The 24764-nt window shown below is 35.8% G+C and overlaps 1 protein-coding gene across 1 annotated transcript in view; it reads right to left on the bottom strand.

The window, feature by feature from the left end:
* The window catches only part of PELI2 (pellino E3 ubiquitin protein ligase family member 2), a 142464-nt gene that overhangs the window by 17731 nt on the left and 99969 nt on the right, over window positions 1–24764 (bottom strand). The window contains exons 4-5 of the mRNA XM_074235886.1: window positions 2287–2484; window positions 1333–1521 (exon numbers count right to left, since the gene is read on the bottom strand). Of these exons, the coding sequence (XP_074091987.1) occupies window positions 1333–1521; window positions 2287–2484 (387 nt within the window). The remainder of the gene's footprint in view (window positions 1–1332; window positions 1522–2286; window positions 2485–24764) is intronic.

Genomic DNA, 24764 nt, shown 5'->3' with positions numbered 1-24764 from the left:
TGGAAATTTAGCAGACTACTTTCAAAAGTATAAATTCCACCAGGATCCAGAAAGTCACCATTTTCTATTTAATCTGCAAATTTATCTGAACTAGATTACAAATGAAAAGTAATGTCAGAAATCATCATCCAAACTCCTAATCATCAATTTTTATCTGATGTTTACAGTAACATAGAGGACTCCAGAGCCCTGAAGCAGAACAAGTCCCAGGAATAGAGTTAAGAGTTAATTATTTATGAGTATACATGTCACTGAAGTCAATTACCCTGTTATATTGCAGATTCAGGGGAGCTGATATAAGGAAATAGGATTGAGAATATATCAATATCTGGAAAGATTTACTTATTCTTAATTTTAATTACTGTAGATTTTTGTATCTGCCATCACTGTAAAGAGGCCCAAGTGACATTTGGGTAATGAGGAGGTTGCTAGATAAGGACCATGGATAAGGAAAGATATCCATGTGACATGGCTGTTCCTTGAACATAATAATCCCTCTACCAAGTGCAGACATTTTCATCTCCTCATCTCTTGTCTCCTGGCTTCACCGATTTCCTCCAAGTCACAGTTAAAGTACTACTTTCCACAATAAACTTTTCCTGCTTCTCATTGTGGCTGGTGCCTTCCCTCTGAGCTCACCTCCAATTTCTCATGCAGATGGGCTTGTTTGTGCCTGCCTGCATGGTCTCACCTCCACAAGACAATGATTAGCTCCTTGAGAAGAGGAGCTATGTTTACCTTTCTTTATATTCCCAGAACTTAGCATATAGCAGGTGCTAAATAAATACTTGCCTTGTCTTGGCACACATTTTTATGTTGAAACGAATTAATATTAAAGCCCTGACTAAGGAGAAAACTGAAGTGCCTGTGGTGAACTCATACCACAGTTGACTTTAGGATGTGCCTAGAATCATTAAAATTAAATGGAAGCACTAATAATGAATTGTCACTACCTTGCTCCCCACCTTTCTATCACCCTACAGTTTAAAATGTTTAGATAATAAAACTAAAAACTAATACTATCAGGCTCAATAGAGGACCACAGAATCACTGAGACAATAAATGTCTATTAAGTATTCATACAATATGCAAGATCCTATGCTAAGTGTTATGGGATATGAAGACCAGCATTTCTTCAGAACAAAAACAATGAAAACATGAGTATACACATGTTCTCTCCCTCTCTCATATGCATATAAACATATATTTGTAAATATACATATATAGGTAAACATTTATGTATATATGTAATAACTGCATAAACATATTTCATGAATCTCAAGTAATGATCTTCATAATTACTCTTTATAGGATAGTATTTCTTTAACTCACTAGCTTTCCCCTTTGCTGGGCTGATCTTGTTTCTCGCAGTGTATATACATCTCCACAAACTGAAATTTCACGCCATACTCCTGGCTTGGATTCTTCTGTAAATCCTCCTTTTGGATGCATTACTAGAACACCATTTGTAGTTAGTCCATCCATGTGTCCATCAGGATTCTTCCATTTTGCAGCCTTTTCCTGTACACGATACACAGCACACCAATGGGAATGAAAATCAACCTTACTTTAAAAGTACATGGGTTACAAGTGCCCCCCCCCAGTTTAATTCTTATTTTGTGTTTAGTTAGGCAACCAATAACATTCTAAAAATAAATTAATTTAACCTGAGCATTAGATAAAATAAAATGGACAAATGGTTGTCAAGTGTATAATGAAATGCTAATAGAGTTACGTACTTGTCACTTTAGGATCACAAAATTCTTTCTATATAATCATAATTTTTACAATTATCTTGGGAGATAGCAAAATAGGAAGAGAGCAAATGTTAACTCTCCTATTCAGAACAGAAAACTAAGGCATGGATAATTAGACAGCTTAAAATTTTAATTAGTGGCAATTAAATTTTAAAATGCTTTGAGTTCTAAATCTATGATCCTATCACTTTGGTCACAATTCTTTTCTTTTAAACCAGAGTTAGTTATTCCAAAGATTCTGAGTACAAATGTCTTTGATACAATAGAAACTACACAAAAAGTTTAGCTTTGTGCAAGGGGAAAATATGCTGTACTTATCATATTCATTAACATTTTACAATTTCTCTGAAATAAACTCTCCTAATTTTATTAGCAGAATACAATATTTTCCTTTAAAAACAAACTAAAGAACCAAAACTTTAAAATGTAATCATGGTTTTAAGCAAATTATTTATTAATACAACATGTTTATCTATGACAATGATAACTGATTCTGCTTCCATACAATCCAGGTATTAATAATACTTACACCAAGAAAGATGTTTTTGGAAGAATCAAATCCTGCTGCAAAAATTCGTGCTGTATATGGTGGACTCCTATCACAGACAATCCGACAGGCAAACCTGGATATGGTACTTTGTGTGATCTGGGTTTCATCATTGTTTTGACAACCAGAAATTGTGTCTGTTACCACAAAGTCTATAGGGCTCTCTGTGGATCTTCCCACCTTAAAGAAATGAAATACACTTTATCACTTATTTTCCATCAGATTCCTATTCTGACTACCATTTTCAGGTCAAATAAATGAAACATGTACAACAATGTAATTATCAGGTTACCTTTAATAATGATAAACTCTACATGAGGTTATATACATAAATACATATATATATATATATATATATACATATACACACATATATATATGTATATACATGCCCCAAAACATCAACTGATTTTAACTAATTGCAATATAATGCTAAGCTAGCAGATTTTTTTTATATTAAAACTGATTTTTAAATAGCATGGAGCTCTGGAAAGAGCATTGGATTTGGAATAGGAAGACCCTAGTTGAAATTGCAACTCTGCTATTTAAAACCTAAGCATCATTTGGACAAGTTCCCTAGATTCTGAGGTCTCAGTTTCTTCACCTGCAAAATTAAAGGGTTAGTCATCCCTTCCAACTTCTATCTTTCCTTTTTTGAAAGTTAGGGCCAGTTTTAAAATGTTGTCTATATCACAAATCTCAAAGAATATGAATAGGAAAATTTTAAAAAGGAGTTATTAATTCTTAAAATATTTGACTGTTTTAAACCATAAAATTATGAAAAGTATTTCTTTGATTCTTTATGCCCTCAAATCAAGCCTAGAAGAAGAAGGAAGCAGGACACTGTTCAATTAATCAATCAAATCAATCAACAAGACTTTATAAAGTTCATTATCTGCCAGATACTATATAAAGTCATAGAAATACAAAATACAAGAAAATGAAGCAATTCCTACTCAAAAGCAACTCTACTGGCACCACTTTATTACATAGGAAACTCTGCCTGATGTCCAACACTGACCTGGTTTCCTTCTAAATGTCCTCTTGTATGAATCTTTATATAAGAAAGCAAATTCTTTATGTACAATTAGCAACTATTATCATCTCTGCTAGAATTTCAGAGAATACTCTGCATGTCTAAAGAAAGTCTGTTTTAACATAAAAGCAAACAAATAATAGCTACATTAATGCTTTGCTAGATTTACCAATTTTTATTTTTAATTTACAGAACAAAACAAGCATTTCAATAACATAACAATAAAAAAGATGATTATACATGAAACTTCAAATACAACAAAATTGTTGTGTAAATTTCTTTTTTCTTCCCTCTTCCTGGCCCTAAAGATAGCTATCATTAGACACAAATAGGTATATAGCTGTGTGTGTGTGTGTGTGTGTGTGTGTGTGTGCGCATATGTAAGTATATATAAATATATATGTATGTGTGCCTATGTTAAATTCTCATAGTTCAATTTATTAGTTATTTCTCTAGATGCAAATCTCTTTCTTCAGATGTATTTTATGGTTAATTTGGGTATTTATGATAGGCAAAATAATTTATTTACTCAAAGCTGTTCTTAAAACAATTTTGCTGTTACTCTATACAATATTTTCTTTTCTCTATTTCTCATTTTGCTCATTATTTTGTGCAGATCTTTTCATATTTTCTAAAATGAATGAGTTAATAATTTCTTATAGCACAGTATTATTTCACCAAAATCACATACCACATCTTGTTCAGTCATATCTCAGTTGACAGACATCTCTGCAATTACCAGTACTTTGCCACCATGGAGAATTGCTATAAACAATGTAGAACATATGGACCCTTTTCCTTTTCTCCTAATCTTCTTTGGAAATAGACCATTTAGTAGTATTGCTGGGTCAAAGGGTAGTTTAATAATTCCTAGGGCATAATTCCAGATCACACTCCAAAATAGTTGCATTGGTTCACAATTCCAACATTTCTTTCATATCCTCTCCAACATCTGGCACTTTCCTCTTCTATCATTTTAGCTTACCTGGCTTAAAATAGCACCTGGAGCTGTAAGTCTGGAATTCTTACTCAACCCTATTTCCAGTTCAGTTAAAAAAAATTGCCATTCTATTCTCATATAGATCCAGTCTACCCCCGAGTCACTTTAAGTCTGAGAAACCTCATCATGTACATATTACCAAGGTAAGATTCCTTTTTTGATCATCTATCTTACAGGTCACTAAGGAAAACCCAGGCATCTGAGTTAAAAGCATGCCTTCTCTTTCAACTATTAATTCTATGTCACATTACTATTTTAAAGCTATTACAAACAAAACAAAACAAAAAAGCTAAGTCATAATGTGGCTAAGTCATAATATGGGAGCAGGATGCTGCTGTAACCAGAATGTAGAATTCTAACAATGAAGTGCTTAATGCACTGACATTAGGGACCTTTCTATAAAAAAAGGAGATAGCTTTGGTTATAATAAGACCTCACAGAAAACTATTCAAGAGTGACACTGTGACAAAGGAAAAAGAGGGGCTAACCTGGGAGACATAACAATTTGAGGCAAGTGCTATCTCTGATACAGTCTGGCTTTGGGACCACAAGCAGTAACTTTACTCTTATATTTTCCCAGGGTATGTTCAAAAGTTTGAAGGGGCAGGGCAGATGCTGGTCTGCACTGGCAGGAGGGAGCCCATTGCTAACCTGTAAAACTTCACACATGGATGAAATCCCAGATCTGGATCTTTTTTCTCCCTCAAAAAAAAAAAGCACACAAATAAGAATTTACAAAAGAATTTTTCAAATCTTATAAAAAAGGAATTTGCTGCAGCATTCTTTTGAATAGTGATCTTCTTAAACCAGGTGGTCCTAAATGCTGTAGGCTGCAGGGTTTTACTAAATGCTTTAGTAAAAGAAGCTCAGCTACCACAGAGCTCTCACTAAACTGGAAAACCAAAATATATTGTCTATTTTTTCAATAAAAACTTTTAAAAGTCAGGTTGGACAATCCTGTTTTAAACAATGCAATTTACCCTCAAATCAAAGTCTAACTTTAAAAGATGAAAGAAAAAAGTTTCTCTCAAATTACAGCCAGATTATACATAGGAAACAATGATTAAATCCTTCCCATTTCTTCTCTAAACTACTGCTGTTGCTTCAGGAGCTGTTTCTGCTTCAGAATAACAAATTACCAGTGCATGAGTCTGATGGTAATTATTAAGCTACTATTAAGCAGAAATATAGGGTCTGTAGAGATCTATTCATTGAAAATAGATCAAAACTTGAATTTTTATACCACAAATAAATTTTCACCATATTCCTTAAAAATTTCAAGAACCCAACTACTACATAAGGAAAGATTAAATTTTATAGATTTTCTTCATTATTTTCCATAACTAAAGAGGGTTGAAATTGTTGTTATCTAATAATATTGTATAGCTAAAAGTAATTTATTCATGCTTAAACAGTAAATAAGTGATAGTAAAAGATTTCCTGGGTAGAGCCAAGATAGTGGTCCAAGCTAGAAATCTCTCAGTTTTTCCCAAAACAATTTTAAATGAAGTCTCTGAAAAGACCCCAAAGCAACAGAACTCACAAAAAAAAGCAGAGTGAAACAATTTTTCAGCTCAAGATATCTTGGAAGAAGTTCAAGAAAGGTCAGTCTTCTGTAAGCAAAAGGGGAGTGCAGCCCAGCCCAGGTGGGTGTGCTGGTAAATCAGTGAGGCTCTAAACCACAGCTCAGCTCAAGTCCCAGTTTAGGAGGCCAGTGGTGCAACAGGCCAGCAGTGAGGGTCCCACCCCCAGCTTGGAAGCCTGGGAATCTGGTGGAGCAGGTGGGACCAGAATGCTACAAGAAACACATCTGAAGCAGAAAGATATACATGGCAAAGGTAAAAGTCTGAAGCAGAATGTATTATGTTAAAGCTCAAGGAAAAATAGCAGGGATAGCATCTTGATTTCAGACAAAACAAAAGCAAAAACATCTAATTAAAACAGATAAGGAAGAAAACTATATCTTCCATAGACAATGAAGTAATATTAATATTAAACATATATGCACCAAGTGGTACAGTATCCAAAATCTTAGAGAAACTAAATGAGTTATAGAAAGAAAAATTATTTTATTGAGGGACCTCAACCTCCATCTCTCAGAATTAGAGGAATCTAACTACAGCAAAAACAAAAAAGAAGTTAAGAGATGAATAGAATTTTAGAAATATTAGAAATGATAGCTCTCTGGAGAAAACTGAATGGCAATAGGGAGGAATATACCTTCTTTGTGATACACCAACACAAAAACTTCCCATATATTGGGGTATTAAAAATCTCACAATCGAATGCAGAAATGTAGAATGTATCCTTTACAGATCATGATGCAGTAAAAAATCACATGCAATAAAGGGCCATTGGAAAGATAATTTTTAAAAATGAGTGGATCTCTCAGTAAATCATAGAAATAATAATTTCATCTAAGACAATGATAACAAATCAAAACTTGTGATACAGCCAAAGTACTTATTAGAAAAAAATTTTATATCTCTAAATGCTTACATAAATAAAATAGAGAAGGCAGCAATAAATTGTGAGTGCAATTTAAAAAGCCAGAAAAAGAAAATAATTTAAAAATCCTCAATTAATTTCTGTCAAAAGAGAAATTAATAAAATCAAAAGGAAGAAAATAACAATAAATAAAAATGAGTTGGTTTTATGTAAAAATACACGATAAAATAAACCTTTGGTTAATTTGATTTTTTTTTTTTTAGATTTTTCAAGGCAATGGGGTTAAGTGGCTTGCCCAAGGCCACACGGCTAGGTAATTATTAAGTGTCTGAGGTCAGATTTGAACCCAGGTACTCCTGATTCCAACGCCGGTGCTCTATCCACTGCATGGTTAATTTGATTTAAAGAAAAGAGAAAGTCAAATGATTAGTATCAAAAATGAAAAGGGTGAACTCACCACCAATGAAGAAGAAATTAAAGAAATAATTTAGAGCTATTTTGCCCAACTATATACCAAAAAGTCTGACAATCTAAGTGAAATGGACAAATATTTACAAAAAATATAAACTATCCATATTAACAGAAAAGGAAGTAAAAATGTTTAAATAACCCCCATTTCAGAAAAAGAAATTGAACACACCATCAATGAACTCCTCTAGAAAAAAAATCTTCATGGCCACATGGATTTATAAGTGAATTCTACCAAACATTTAAAGAACAATTAATTCCAATTCTAAATAAACTACTTGAAAAAAATAGGTGTGAAAGGAGTTCTGTCTGCTAAATTTATTTTATGACACTAACATGGTGCAGAAACCTAAACCAAGAAAAGCTAAAAACAGACACAGAAAATTATAGATCAATTGCTGTAATGAATATGGATGCAAAAATTTTAAATAAAATATTAGCAAAGTAAATATAGCAAGTCATCAATAGGATAATACACCATGATCAAGCAGGATTTATACCAGGAATTCAGGGTTGGCTCAATATTAGGAAAACTATTAGCATAATTATCTTATCAATTACAAACCTAAGAGATTATAAAATTTAGAGAACTCCCGGGCCAAGATGGTGGAGAGAAGACAGGCACAGTTCTAGAGTCTCCTGATCTCTTCCCCATCTATCACATGAAACAAGCCTCTTAGAGAAGTCTCACGGAACCCAGAGAGAAAAGCCAGGAGAAAGAGCATCTACCTCAGGATTTGTCTCCCACTGCAGCTTTGGTAGAATTCGGGCGGGTGAGTATCAGACCCGGATCAGCCAGAGTAACAGCTGAATTGGAACCAGGAGTCTGAGGGCCTGAGAGCCGGACCTGCTGGATCAGCGGTGGGGCTGGACGAAAGGGGCTTGGGTCTGCGGGGAAGCAGAGGCGCTGGTGTTGGTGCTGTCCCCCTGGAGCTTGGGGAAGGGGCTGCGGGGAGAGGTCTGGTGCAGGAGAGCTGTGGACGCCATCCCTGGGCTCCTTCAGTCTGAGAAACTCTGAGCCCACACCTCCATTGCACTGACACCTCCTCCAAAACAAACAATTGCAAACTACTTCTGCCTCAGACCCAGGTGTGTGAGCAAAAGAACCAGCCCAGCTGAGGAATGACCTCAGGCCATGGTAAAGCCCACCATTGATTGAAGGCAAAAGAATTCAATAGCTCGAATTCCTCCCCTCAAGCAAAGGGAGAAGGCCTCCCAACCAAGGTCACAGACAATCCAGAGAAAGCAATCAGCACCTCCTACTGGCCAGCCAGAGAAACTGCACTTTAGCGATCCCAAGCCCAGGTGAACCAGCCTCTCCCAACTCAAGGTCTTAGCAAAATGAAGAAGGGTCAGCGGAAAGGTGGATCCATAGGAAAATTCCTGGAAGGGAAAGACCCCAACTCAGAGAGACCTGGAACATCCGAGGAGAATACAATCTGGTCTCCAGCACAGAAAGACTTCCTTGAAGAAATAAGGAAGGAGCTTAAAAATTTGGGAGAGACAATTAATACCTTGCAACAAGAAAACAAAACCTTAGAAAGTACAATTGTACAAACACAAAAGGAGAATAAATCTCTCAGATCATCAATTGGACAATTACAAAATGAGAACAAATCTCTCAGATCCTCAAATGAGCAAATGCAAAAAAGAAATTAATTCTCTCAAAACCTCAATTGGTCAAATGGAAAGCTCTTTCAAAAGTAGAATTGACCAATTGGAAAATGAGTTGCAAAAGGTTAATAAAGAAAACTCCTCCCCCCCACAAAAGAATGGAGTCTACAGAAACTAATGACTCCACAAGACAGCAAGAGTCAGTTAAACAAAATCAAAAAATAGAAAAAATAGAATCAAATGTCAAATTACCTTATCAACAAAACCACTGACCTTGAGAATAGATTGAGGAGGGGCAACCTGAAAATTATAGGACTTCCTGAAAACATTGAAGAGAAAAAAAGCCTGGACTTAATATTACAGGATCTAGTGACAGAAAACTGCCCTGATATCATGGAATCAGAGGGCAAAGTAGTTATTGAAAGAGTACATCAATCCCCACCAGAAAAAGATCCTAAAATGAAAACACCAAGGAATGTTGTGGCCAAACTGCAGAACTATCAGATAAAAGAGAAAATCCTGCAAGCAGCCAGAAAGAAACAATATCAAGGAGCCACAGTAAAGATCATGCAGGACCTGGCTGCATCAACATTAAGGGATCGAAGGGCCTGGAACGATATAGTTCGAAGAGCATGGGAGCCTGGAATGCAGCCAAGAATCTACTTTCCTACAAAGCTGAGCCTACTCTTCCAGGGAAAAAAGATGGACATTTAATGAAATAGAAGAATTCCAAAAATTTCTGATGAAAAGACCAGAGTTAAACAGAAAATTTGGACATCAAACAAGAGGTTCAAGAGACACATGAAAAGGTAAAAAAAAAAAGGGGGGGAGGGCGGTAAAAGAAAAATAATGCAATAAATGTAACTGTAACAGAGAGAGAATACACCTTGCCAGAAATGATGGACATTCATGACCTATCCATGAGACTACTATCTAATGGGATGTAACTGGCTTTAACCCCATCTGGGAGAAAGACTCTAATAACTCTCAGGAATTTAGACTCTATTCGATAGAATATACAGAAATAGAAGGGTCAGACACTCAGAATTTTCTATGACTTAGAATGATCTAAAAAAAAAACACTACCTCCCTAAAAAGGGGGACAGGAAAGAGACAGGAGGAGGGAGGGGATTGAATGGGGTAAATCGCATTACACTAAGAGGTACAAAAAACCTATGGTAATAGTGGGGAAGAAGGAAACAGAGGAGAAACACCTGAATCTTCTTCTCATCAGACTTGGCTTAAAGTCAACCTACACATACTCAGTTAACTTATAAAACATCTAACCTTTCAAGTATTAAAAGGGGAAAAGGGGAGGGGGGATAGAGAAAGTGAAGGGGAGTGGGGGAAATAAGGGGAAATAATAAAAAGGGAAGGGAAAAGGGAAAAAGGGAAAGGGGAAAGAAAGGGGAGGGTGTGATAAAGGAGGGCAAACACACCGAAGGGGGTGGTTTTCAGAAACAAAAGACTGGGGAATATGGATAAAAGGGGGGAAAGGGGGAAAATACAAACAGAGGGAGATTATAAAATTTAGCACCCATTCCTATTAAATAAACTAGAGTATCTAGGAACAAATGGACTATTCCTTAAAATGAAAAACAGTATCTACCTAAAAACATTAACAAACATTGTATGTAATGGGGAGAAGCTAGAAGCATTTCCAATAAGATCAGGGACAAAACAAGGTTGCCTATTATCACCCCTATTATTCAATATTGCATTAGAAATACTAGTATTAGCAAAATGAGAACAAGAAAATGGAAGTATTGGAATAGGCAATGAGGAAACAAAATTCTCACTCTTTGCAGATGATATGATGGCATACTTACAGGATCCTAGAAAATCAACTAAAATTACTTGAAATAGTTAACAAATTTAGCAAAGTTGCAGGACATATAAATCATCAGCATTTTTATATTTTACCAACAAAATTCAGCAACAAGAGAAAGAAAGAGAAATTTAATTTAAAGTAACCATAGGCAACATAAAATACTTGGGAGTCTACCTGGCAAGACAAACTCAGAAATTATATGAAAACAATTATAAAACACTTTTCGCACAAATAAAATCAGATCTAAGTAACAGGGCAAATGTCAATTGTTCATATGTATGCTGAGTTAATATAATAAAAATGACAATTCCACCTAAATTAAATTACTTATTTAGTGCCATACCAATCAAACCACCAAAAAATTATTTTATTAAGTTAGAAAAAATAGCAACTAAATTCATGAGGAACAAAAGGTCAAGAATATTAAGAGAATTAATGGGAAAAAATGCAAAGGAAGGTGACCTAGCCATATCAGATCTAAAATTATATTATAAAGTATCAGTAATCAAAACTGTTTGATACTGCCTAAGAAACAGGGTGGTGGATCAGTGGAATAGATTAGGTATCCAAAAAACAGTAGGAAATGACTACAGTAATCTACTGTTTGATAAACTCAGAGACTAGTTTCTGGGATAATAACTTAATATTTGTCAAAAACTGCGGGGGGGGGAGTGTAGGAGAAACTAGGTATAGTTTCACACCCTAATCAAAGAAAAGGTTGAAAAGGTACAGGATTTAGACGTAAAAAGTGATATCATAAGTCAATTAAGAATAAGAAATAGTATCTCTGTCTGATCTATGGAAAGAGGAGTTCATAACCAAAGAAGAGCTAGAGAACATTAAAAAATGCAAAATGGATCATTCTGATTTCATTAAAGTCAATTTTTTCTACAAATAAAACCAATGCAACCAAGATAAAAAGAATGCAGTAAGTTTTTTTTTAATACATGGGAGGGGGGGAGAGAGGTGCAGAGTCAAGATGGTGGAGTGGAGGCAGAAATTGCCAGAAGCTCTATCCCAGATCACTCCAAGTGCCTTAAAATTATAACTCTAATCAACTGCTAGAGTGGTGGAACCCAGAGAAAGACTGAGTGAAACAATTTTCTGGCTAAAGGCAACTTGTAATGTCCATGGGAAGTATGTGATCCACCCAGGCTGGAAAGGACCGCAGCTATGCTTCACAGAAAGAAACCAGCTTCAGTCTTCCAGGAAAAGCCTGAGGGGCCCCTGGGTCCCTAGGAAAACTTGGCCAAATCAGAGTGAGTGAAGAGTCCAGGTCAGCACAGGTCTCAGTGCAAAGCTCTCCCCAGGAACCTGTGTAGTCACTCAGCAGCTGCTTCCAGAACAGTCAGCCCACAAACAGTAAGGGGGTTGGGGGAAATGTAGAGATCTTTCCACTATTCTAGGGCAGGACTCTGTGCTTTACCCACACTCAGATCCAGGTTGTAGTCTGGGGCCCAATACTGCCATGGCAGTTTCAGGGCGGAGGGCAGTGCTTGTCACTCACAGACCAGAAGAGTAGTCAGAGCCACACATAAGACCTTGAAGCAATTAAGGGGGAGGGTGTCCCAATACCCCTCAAAAGCTTGGGAAAAGCACAATAAAATCAGGTCATAGGCTGAAAAAATGAGCAAATTGTAAAAGGTAAAAATTTGACCACAGACAAGTACTCTGGTCCCACAGAAGATCAAAACACACACCCAGAAAATGACAAAGTCAAAGCTTCTGTAACCAAAGCCTCCAAGAAAATTATGAATTGGTCTCAGGCTATGGAAGAGCTCAAAAAAGATTTTGAAAATCAAGCAAGGGAGGAAGAGGAAAAATTGGGAAGAAAAATGAGAATGATGCAGGAAAATCATGAAAACCAAGTCAGCAGCATGGAGAAGAGACAAAAAAATATCGAATAATATGTTAAAAATCAGTTTAGGTCAAATGGAAAAAAACAGTCTAAAAGGTTAATGAGAAGAATATCTTAAAAAGCAGAATTGGTCAGATGGAAAAGGAGATAAAAAAAGTTCCCTGAAGAAAATAGCTCCTTCAAATGTAGAATGGAGCTAAAGGAAGCTGATGACTCTGAGAAATCAAGAAACAATAAAACAGAACCAAAAGAATGAAAAACTAAAATATGAAATATCTCATTGGAAAAATAATTGACCTGGAAAACAGATGCAGGAGAGATAATTCAAAAATTATTGGGCTACCTGAACGTTATGACCAGGAAAAGAGCCTTGACTTCATTTTTCAAGAAGTAATCCAGGATAATTGCCCTGAGATCCAAGAAACAGAGGATAAAACAGAATATGGGAATACACTGATTTCTTCCTGAAAGAGACCCCCCCCCCCAAATCTCACAGGAATATTATAGCCAAATTCCAGAACTCCCAAGTCAAAGAGAAAATAAATACAAGCAATCAGAAAGAAACAATTCAAATATTGTGGAGCTACAGTCAGGATTACACAGGATTTAACAGCTTCTACATTAAGGGCTCGTAGGGTTTGGAATATGATATTCCGGAAGGAAAAAACAAAGCTTGGAATGCAACCGAGAATCAACTTCCCAGCAAAACTGAATATCCTCTTTTAGGGGAAAAGATGGAGTTTCAATGAAATAGGGGACTTTCAAACTTCCTTGCTGAAACAGCCAGAGTGGAACAGATCATTTGATTTCCTAGTACAGGACTCAGGTAAAGTATAGAGGGTAGATGGGAATGACTAATTGTGAGGAACTTAATGATGCTGAACTGCTTGTATTCCTGCATAGGAAGAGGATAACAATAATTCATATAAAGCATCTAATTTATTAGAGTTGTTAGAAGAAATATATATATATATATATATATGGTATAGGAGAGAGCTGAATTTGAAGGTATATTATATAGATTAAGTCAATGGGGGAGAAAGGAATGTACTTGGAGAAAAGGAAAGGAGAAGTAGAATGGGCTGTTATTTCACATACAAGAGGCAAGAAAAAGCTTTCGCAGTGGAGTGCAGGAAGGGAAGGTGAGGGGGAATGAATGAGCCTTCATTTTCATTGGAATTGACTCAGAGAGGAAATAACAGAGACAATCGGATATAGAAGTCTATCTTACCCTAGAGGATAAAAAGAAAGGAAAGAGATGGGAGAATGGGGGACAGGGGAAGGGTGGATGTAGGTAATAGAAAAGAGGGAAGATCCTGGGAGAGGGTAGCAGATAACAACACACTTCTGAGAAGGGACAGGGTGAAAGAAAACAGAGAACAGTATAAATTGGAGTGAGGAGAAATAGGATGGAGGAAAATAACAATTGTGGGGAAAAAATACTGAAGCAACTTCTCTGATGGACTTAGGATAAAGAATGTGATCCATCCCAGAGACAGAGTCAATGGTATCTGAAGCATACTTTCTTTTCTCTCACTTTATTTTTCTTGAGGTTTCTCTATCTTTGAGGGGTGAGGGGGGAATTATGTTTATTTTTAGAATAAGATTATTGTAATATGAAAAGAAATAAATTAACTAAAAATAAAATAAAGTATATAGAGAACTTAGTCAAATTTCTAAAGAATACAAGTCATTCCCCAATGGACACAGAATATGAATAGGAAGTTTTCAGATGAAGAAATCAAAGTTATCTCCAGTCATAGGAAAAAATTTTAAATCACTATTGATTAAAGAAATGCAAATTATAACTATTCTGAGGTACTACCTCACACCTATCAGATTAATCAACATGACTAAATTTATATGATAAGTGCTGGAGGGGATGTGGAAAACCGGATAACTAATACATTGCTGATGGCATCGTAAACTAAACCAACCTTTCTGGAGAACAATTTGGAACTATACCCAAAGGATTATAAAACTCTGCATACCCTTTGAATCAACAATACCATTTCTAGGTCTGTATCCCAAAAAAATAAAAAAAAATAAAAGGGTAAAAACAAACAAAACAAAAATATTCATAGCAGCTTTTTCATGATGGCAAAGAATTAGAAATTAAAGAGATGCTCATCAATTGGGGAATGAGTGAACAAATTGTGGTATATGAATGTGATGAAATACTATTGAACTACTGTTCTATAAGAAATCATGTGGGAAAGGACTTCTGAAAAGCCTGGAAAGGCATGAACTGATGAGTGAAATTAGAAGAACCAGAAGACCATTATATACACTAACAACATCATGGGGTGATGATCACCTATGATGCACTTGTTAATTTCAGCAGCACAACAATCAAAGACAATGCTAAAAGACTTGTAATGGAAAATACTATCCATATCCAGAAAGGGAACTATGGAGTTTAAATGCAGACCAAAGCTAACTATCTTATGCAACTTTTTTTTTCATTTCATCAAACAACAAAAATAAACAATATTTTTTATTTTTCCAGTCTGGAATAAAGAAATAAATCAGTATTTTGATTCAACAGAGGCTAAACATCAGTAACAGAGTTTAACCTTAAATCTCTTAATGACTTAATTCCTACCCATGTCAGGAAATGAAGAAGAAAAGAAGAAAAACTCATTTGGGATGATTTGGAGTAGTCACTATAAATTTAGTTTTATCCATAATAAGGTGATTTATCCAGTGTGCTAACAACAAAAACTTATTTAGAAACATAGGAACCATCTAAAAAGAGACAACAGGTTCATGTTTCAAAGACAGCCTGAATTGATAATAATAATAATTTAGAGGTTATTGAAATGACTGGTGGATGCAATTTAGACATGGTTTATTTAGAAGTTTTTCTTTAGGAAATAATATATAAATTAGTCTACAGAACATATTTTAAAGAAAACTTTAGATTTTACAGAAAGAATATTAATTTTGTCTCCTTTATATATTTTTAATTAAAGATTTTGAGTTTTCCAATTTTTCCACCAATCTTACTTCCCACCCCCCACCCCCAGAAAGCAATTTGTTGGTCTTTACTTTGTTTCCATGTTGTACATGGATCCAAATTGAGTGTGATGAGAGAGAAATCATATCCTTAAGGAAGAAACATAAAATATAAAGGATAACAAGAACAGACAAAAAGATATGTTTTTTCCCCTAAATTAAAGGGAATAGTCTTTGAACTTTGTTCAAACTCCATGTTTCTTTATCTGGATACAGATGGTATTCTCCACTGCACACAGCCAAAAATTGTCCCTGATAGTCACTGATGGAATGAGCAAGTCCATCAAGGTTGATCATCACACCTATGTTGCTGTTAGGGTGTACAGTGTTCTTCTGGTTCTGCTCATCTCACCCAGGATCAGATCATACAAATCCCTCCAGGCTTCCCTGAATTCCATCCCTCCTGGTTTCTAATAGAACAATAGTGTTCCATGACATACATATACCACAGTTTGCTAAGCCATTCCCCAATTGAAGGACATTTACTTGATTTCCAATTCTTTGCCACCACAAATGGCTGCCATGATTATTTTTGTACAAGTGATGTTTTTAACCTTTTTCATCATCTCTTCAGGGTACAGACCCAGTAATGGTATTGCTGGGTCAAAGGGTATGCTCTTTTTTGTTGCCCTTTGAGCATAATTCCAAATTTCTCTCCAGAAAGGCTGGATGAGTTCATAGCTTCACCAACAGTGTAATAGTGTCCCAGATTTCCCACAACCCTTCCAACAATGATCATTATCCTTTTTTGGTCATATTGGCCAGTCTGAGAGGTGTGAGGTGGTACCTCAGAGAAGCTTTAATTTGCATTTCTCTAATAATTAATGATTTAGAGCAATTTTTCATATGGCTATGGATTACTTTGATCTCCTCATCTGATGATTTGTCAACTGGGGAATGGCTTTCTTTTTTTTTTTTTTAAGTATGACTCAGTTCTCTGTATAGTTTAGAAATGAGTCCTTTGTCAGAATCATTAGTTGTAAAGATTGTTTCCCAATTTACTACATTTCTTTTGATCTTGATTAAAGTGGTTTTCTCTATGCAAAAGCTTTTTAATTTAATGTAATTGAATCATCCACTTTGTTTTGGTGATGTTCTCCATCTCTTCCTTGGTCATAAACTGTTCCCCTTTTCATAGATCTGACACGTAAACTAGTCCTTGATCTTCTAGTTTGCTTATAATATTGATTTTTATGTTTAAATCCTGTAACCATTTGGATTTTATCATGGTAAAGGGTGAGGTGTTGGTCTAATCTACATTTCTTCCAAACTAATGTCCAATTTTCCCAGCAGTTTTTATCAAAGAGAGAGATTTTATCCCAATAACTGGACTCTTCGGGTTTATCACACAGCAGATTACTATAATCATCTCCTGCTTTTACACCTAGTCTATTCCACTGGTCCACCACTCTATTTCTTAGCCAATACCAAACAGTTTTGATGACTGATGCTTTATAATATAATTTTAGATCAGATAGGGCTAAGCCACCTTCTTATGCACTTTTTTTCTTTAAATCACTGGAAATTCTTGACTTTTTATTTCTCCATATGAATTTACTTACAACTTTTTCTAACTCATTAAAGTAATTTTTTTGGAATTTTGACTGGTAGGGCCCTAAAGAGATAGTTTAGTTTTGGTAGAATTGTCATTTTTATTATATTAGCTCTACCTAACCATGAGCAGTTGATATTTGCCCAGTTATTTAAATCTAATTTAATTTGTGTGAGAAGTGTTTTATAATTGTTTTCAAAAAGTTTCTGAGTCTGTCTTGGCAAATAGACTCCCAGGCATTTTATATTGTCTGAGGATACTTTGAATGGGATTTCTCTTTCTAGCTCTTCCTGCTGTATCTTGCTACACATATATAGAAAAGTTGAGGATTTTTGAAGGTTTATTTTATATCCTGCAATTTTTCTAAAATTGCTAATTGTTTCAAGTACTTTTTTGGATGATTTCTTGGGATTCTCTAGGTAGACCATCATGTCATCTGCAAAGAGTGACAGTTTTGTCTTTTCCTTTGCAATTCTAATTCCTTCAATTTCTTTTTCTTCTCTTATTTCTTAGGCTAACATTTCTAATACAATACTGAATAGTAGTGGTGATAATGGGCACCCTTGTTTCACCCCTGATCTTATTGGGAATGCCTCTAGCCTCTCCCCATTGAATATAATGCTTGTTGATGGTTTCAGATACATACTGCTAATTATTCTAAGGAACAGTCCATTTATTCCTACACTCTCTAGTGTTTTTAATAGGAATGGATGCTGTATTTTTTCAAAAGCTTTTTCAGCAACTATTGATATGATCATATAATATCTGATAGGTTTATACTAACAGTTTTCTAATACTGAACCAACCCTGCAGTACTGGGATAAATCCTACTTTATCATAATGTATTATCCCAGTGATAACTTTGTTGTAATCATTTTGCTAAGATTTTATTTAAGATTTTTGCATCTATATTCATCAGGGACATAGGTCTATAATTTTCTTTCTCTGTTTTAACTCTTCCTGGTTTAGGTATCAGTACCATATTGGTGTCATAGAAAGAGCTAGGTAGAGTTCCATCTTCCCTTATTTTTCCAAAGCGTTTATATAGAATTGGAACCAATTGTTCCTTAAATGTTTGGTAGAATTCACTTGTGAATCCATCAGGCCCTGGAGATTTTTTCTTAGGGAGTTCAATGATGGCTTGTTGAATTTCTTTTTTCTGAGATAGGGCTGTTCAGATATTTAATCTCTTCTTCATTTAACCTGGGCAACTTATATTTTTGTAAATATTCATCCACTTCATTTAGATTATCAAATTTATTGGAACAGAGTTGGGCAAAATTATTTTTGAATGATTAATTTCCTCCTCATTGATGGTTAGTTCACCATTTACAATTATGATACTAGCAATTTGTTTTTCTTCTTTCTTTTTTATAATCAAATTGACCAGAGGTTTATCAGTTTTATTGGTTTTTTTCATAATACCAACTTTTGGTTTTATTTATTAATTCAATAGTTTTTTTACTTTTGTTTTTATTAATTTCTCCTTTAATTTTTAGAATTTCTAATTTGGTATTTAATTGGGGATTTTTGATTTGTTCTTTCTCTATTTTTTTAGTTGCATTTTTAGTTCATTGATTTTCTCTCTCTCTCTCTCTCTCATTTATTCATGTAAGCAGTTAAAGATATAATATATCCCAACAGCTGTTTGAGTGAATCCCATATGTTTTGGTATGTTGTTTCATTATTGTCATATCTAGGATAAAATGATTAATTCTTTCTATAATTTGTTTTTTGGTCCACTCAATCTTAAAAATGAGGTTATTCAGTTTCCAATTTGTTCTGGGTCTATATCTCCTTGGCCCAATACTGCATATGACTTTTATTGCATTGTGATCTGAGAAAGATGTATTCACTATTTCTGCCTTTCTGCAGTTGAGCATTAGGTTTTCATGTCCTAGTACATGGTCAATTTTTGTATAAGTTCCATGTACTGCAGAGAAAAAGGTATATTCCTTTCTATCCCCATTCAGTTTCCTCCATAAGTCCACCATATCTAATTTTTCTAACAATCTGTTTACCTCCTTAACTTCTTTCTTGTTTATTTAATGATTTGATTTATCCAGATCTGGGAGTGGGAGGTTGAGGTCTCCCACTAGTAGAGTTTTGCTGTTTATGTTTTTTTGTAGTTCTTTCAGCTTCTCCTCTAAGAATTTGGATGCTATCCCACTGTGTGGGTATATATATTCAGTATTGAAATAACTTTACTGTCTATGGTACCTTTTAGCAGAATAAAGTTTCCTTCCTTATCTCTTTTAACAATATCTATTTTTGCAGCTGCTTTATCTGAGATAAGGATTGCTACTCCTGCTTTTTTCACTTTAGCTGAAGCAAAATATATTTTGCTCTCTATGTATCTTTCTGCTTCAAATGAGTTTCTTGTAAGCAGCATATTATAGGATTCTGGTTTTTAATCCATTCTGCTATTTGCTTATGTTTTAAGGGAGAGTTCATCCCATTTACATTCAAAGTTATAATTGCTAATTCTTTATTGCCCTCCATGCTATCTTCCCTGCTTGTATTTTTCCCCTTCCCCCCTTATCCATATTCCCCAGTATTTTGTTTCTGAATACCAACCCCCTTCAGTGTGTTTGCCTTCGTATATCCACCCCCCTCCCCCCTTTCCCCCTTTTAGTACTTGAAAGGTTAGATGTTTTTTAAGTTAACTGAGTATGTGTAAATTGACTTTAAGCTAAATCTGAAGAGAAGAAGATTCAGGCTTACACAACTTTTAAAAGTTGTCTTCTGTCATTTTTTTCTCTATATTTTTTTCTTGTTTGGATTTAATACTTCTTTCCAATATGATTGATATGTATCTGTGTTTATTATAATTACACACGTAGAACCTAAGCTATATTGCTTTAAGTCAAAGGGAGGGGGGATGGAAGGGGGGAGAAAAATGTAAAACTCAAAACCTTGCTAAAAAAAGATTGATGAAAAATACAGTTGTAGGTTGTTGGAAAAATAAAAAATAATATTTAAATTGAAAAAAGTAAATGAGTATTGAAAACTATCTGCATGTAATTGGAAAAATGTTATAAAAACAAACTACTTGAAACAAGTAACAGTTTAGCAAAGTAGTAGGATATAAAGTAACCCTATAAAAACCCATCAGCATTTCTATATATTTCCAATAAAGTTCAAAGCAACAGAAAGAAAAAGAAATTCAATTTAAAATAACTGTAGACAACATAAAATACTTAGGAGTTTACCTGCCTAGATAAACCCAGAAACTGCATGAAAACAATTATAATATACTTTTCATACAAATAAAATCCAATTTAAATAAAGACATTTTTAAAAGAACTTTGAAAAGATAAACTTACAAGTCAGATCTAAGGATTTATAAATCAATGTGAAATTTTGTGGGTTAGTATTAGGGACCACCAAAATGCCACCAAATACTTCATCATTTATAAGAAGAAGGAAAATAAAGAAAAAATAATTTGTTACTATACCTGATAATGTAATATAGATCAGTTTATGTCACAGAGATGATAAATGAGGTGTTTAATAAGGAATTCTTTAAAACATCAGTGAGATAAAATTTTGTTAAAGGAAAATATTATAATAATCTATTTGTGAGCCTTATAATTATTATTTACATTCTACATATGATTTTTCACATTAAGTTCTTTTTTATTTTTTTAAATTTATTTTTTATTCTCATTTTGTACAAATGTTTTTTTACATTAATAAAATATTCTTGTTTACAAGTAAACAAAATACCTCTCCTCCCCCATGAATATAGATAAGACTTGCTTGGGGGAAAAAAGTAAAGGGGAGAGAAAAAAATTAAAATTAAAAAAATAATAATACTAATAATTGTAGGTATGGCCAGGTGCCAAAATGGATGAAGCACCAAGCCCTGGAGCCAAAAGCACCCGAGCCCATATCCAGCCTCGTAAACCCAACAATCACCCAGCCGTGTGACATGCAAGCCACCCTATCCCGACTGACCTGCAAAAACCAAAAAAAAAAAAAAAAAAGAAAGAAAGAAAGAAAAAAAGACCCCAAATAAAATAAAATAAAATAATAATAATAGTAGGGGTGGCTGGGTGGCAGACAGAGCATTGGCCCTTGAGCCAGGAGCACCTGGGTCCAAATCCGGCCCCAGACACCCAAAGATCACCCTGCTATGTGGACCCAGGCAGGCCATCCAGACCCACCTGCCCTGCACCCTCCCCCAAATAATAGTAACAAAAAATGTGCTTCAGTCTTTGTTCCAGAACCAACAACTCTGTCATGCGTGGATCTCATTCTTTATGATAAGTCCATCACAAAAGTTACTTCCATATTTTTCTACTGTTGCCACTGCTGATCGCAATTCCCTCCTTTCTTATTTCTCCACTACCATGTACTCTATTTTCTCTCTCCTTTCACTCTGACTCTGCTGTAGGGCAGTTGACTGGCTCAGCAGACAGATCCCTGGTCCTGGGGCCAAGAAGCCCTGAGCCCCCATACTACACCTTAAGCCCAGAATCCACCTGGCCCCATCGTCCTAGGCAGGCCTTCCAATCCCAGCCCCTTGCAAGAAGTAAGAAAGAAAATGTGTTATATTTGACCACTCTCCCTCCATGTTCCATCCTGTCCTCCTTTATTCACATCCCCACCCCTTCCCCCTGCTCCCCCCCTCCTTCTTACTCCAGATGTCCATACCCCATCGAGTATATATATATATGTATGCTGTTTCCTCTCCTAGCCATCTCTGATGACAGCAAAGGTTCCCTCATTCCCCCTTGCCTCCCCCCTTCCATATCATTGCAATAGCTAACTGTAATAAAAAAAATCTTAAGTGAAATATCTTGGACTATTCCCCCTCTCCTTTTTCTTTCTCCCATTCCATTTCCCCTTTTTTCTATTGACTCCATTTTTACACCATATTTAATCTTCGAATTCAGCTTTCTCCTGTGCTTCAACTATAAAAGCTCTCTCTACCTGCTCTATTAACTGAGAAGGTTCATATGGGTATTATCAGTGTCATTTTTCTATGCAGGAATACATACAGTTTATCATCATTAAGTCCCTCATATTTCCCCCCTCTCCTCCAATCTCCATGCTTCACCTGAGTCCTGTATCTGAAGATCACACCTTCTGTTCAGCTCTGGCCATTCCAAAAGGAACATTTCATTGAATGTCCATCTTTTTCCCTGGAAGAAGACATTCAGCCTTGCTGGGTAGTTCATTCTTGGCTGCATTCTAAGCTCTTTTGCCTTCCGGTATATTGTATTCCAAGCCCTACGAGCTTCCAATGTAGTTGCTGCTAAGTCCTGTGTGATCCTGACTGCAGCTCCACAATATTTGAACAGTGTCCTTCTGGCTGCTTGTAATATTTTCTCTTTGACTTGGGAGTTCTGGACCTTGGCTATAATATTCCCAGGGGTTGGTTTTTTGGGATCTCTTTCTTGGGGGGATCGGTGGATTTTCTCCATTTCTATTTTGCCCTCTGCTTCTAGAATATCAGGGCAATTTTCCTGTAGTAATTCTTTGAAAATGATGTCAAGGCTCTTTTCCTGATCATGACTTTCAGGTATTCCAATAATTTTTAAATTATCTTTCCTAAGTCTGTTTTCCATATCAGTGGTTTTTTCAATGAGATATTTCACATTTTCTTCTAATTTTTCATTTTTTTGGCTTTGAAGGATTGATTCCTGATTTCTGGTAAATTCATCAATCTCCCTGAATTCTATTCTTTGTCTGAAGGATTTGTTCTCCTCAGAGAGTTTTCTTATCTCTTTTTCCATCTGGCCAATTTTGCTTTTTAAAGCATTCTTCTCCTCAATAACTTTTTCAACTGTTTTATTCATTTGACCTAAGCTGCTTTTTAGCATGCTATTTTCTTCAGCATTTTTTTGGATTTCTTTGACTAAGCTGCTGACTTCATTTTCATGTTTTTCCTGCATCTCTCTCCTTTCTTTTCCCAGTTTTTCTTCCAACTTCCTCATTTGATTTTCAAAGTCTTTTTTGAGCTCTGTCATAACCTGAGCCCAATTTCTGTTTTTCTTGGAGTCTTTAGATGCAGGAGCTTGTGCTTCCTCATCTTCAGACTGAGTATTTTGATCCTTCTTGGGCTCATTTGCAAAATATTTCTCAATAGTCTTCCTTTTGTTTCTCTGCTTGCTCATTTTCCCAGCCTGGGCCTGGTTTGGGGGTGCTTCCTGAGCTTTTGGGACACTCCCACAAGGGTCTCAGTGTGTGGGGCTCTGTCCTCCCTCCTGGTCTGTGAATGACCATAAGTACCCCCCTCTGCCACGGGGCTGAGGTGGGGGGGCTGCTGTTCTATGGGGGGGCCTAGACTAGGATGAGGATCTTGAATGTGGTCAGAGCCCCAGAGTCCTGTTCCAGGGGCAGAGGACTGAGCTTGCAGTTTCTCTTCACTCCTCTCCCTCAGCTCAATGGGCTCATGCCCTGGAGGCTCCTGCTTACCAGCTCCACCTACTTCTGTTTCGGGCTCTGGGCTGCAGAAAGACTAAGCTGCTCCCTCTGTGCCCCGAGGGCTGTGCTCCATGTGCTTGCTCTGGCAGGGGTCCCCTGCTGTTCACCCACTTTGTGCCCAGTGCTCCCCGGGGTGCAGCTCAGGAGACTCCCCCGCTGCTGTGAGCTGAGGCTCCCAGCGCCCTGGGGCTGCCTCCGGGAGGCTGAAGTTCTCTTGCTCTGGCAGGCCACCCCTCTGGCAGGCTGCCTCTCCGATCCCGGAGCAGAGCCTTTCTGCTCTTTTCCAGGTTACCTTGAGTAGGAGAACTGCGTCATTGGGTCCCTTTGTGGGTTCTGTCTCTCGAAAGTTTAGTTAGTGTCCTTAGCTGATGAGTTTTATCAGAGTGCTCCTAAGACTGGATCCCTTCTTGTTGCCATCTTGGCTCCGCCCCCCACATTAACTTCTTAATAGTAATTTTTAAAGAGATATGTTGAGAATGCTTACATGTTCTCATCCCCTTTATTCTAAAAGAGCAAAACTCTTTAGCTATCTATTGATATACATACATGTATATATGTATGTATATAGTTAGCCAAGCACACTCTAAAATCATCCAAAAGAAAAGTAAGATTATAAAGTTGTGGAAAAACAATGGAAAAAAAAAAACAACTGGAAATAAAATTATTTAACTAATTATTTCATTTTCTCTTTTCTTTTCTTGCTTTGACTGAAAGGAACATTTTTTGAAAGTCCATACTGAATAAGGAATATTAAAGCAAATTCTCTGTGATAGAGTTTGCTTTCCAATTCCTACTGTCAGGTACTCTAGTTAAGTGCTTTGTTACCATAAACGTATATAGGACAATCAATTATAAGAAAAGTACTTGAATCAAAGCAGTTATTTTCCCCCAAAAGAAATAAACCATAAATTCTAGAAAGTAATTCTTTTAATCTAGTGATTTTTATTAGAGCCAGGGATGTTGATGTATCTATTGCCAACACATACTAAAATAGGGTCTAGGAGAGAAGCAGGATAGTGGCAGATAGTGAATTTCCAATTTTATCTTGAGTTATAGCATTATAGAATGTTTTTATTTTTGTTGTGAGGTGAAACCCATGTGTAAAATCAGGTACAAAATTACTTCAAAACTCTATTTTGATAATAAAAATTATGTCTGGATTATCTATGACTAGAACTTCTTATCTATGGCTTTTAGACA

Source organism: Macrotis lagotis, chromosome 4 (genome assembly GCF_037893015.1).
Source record: "Macrotis lagotis isolate mMagLag1 chromosome 4, bilby.v1.9.chrom.fasta, whole genome shotgun sequence".
NCBI lineage: Eukaryota > Metazoa > Chordata > Mammalia > Peramelemorphia > Peramelidae > Macrotis > Macrotis lagotis.
Note: the sequence above shows the minus strand (reverse complement) of the source record. Positions and strands in the feature narration are given on the sequence as shown.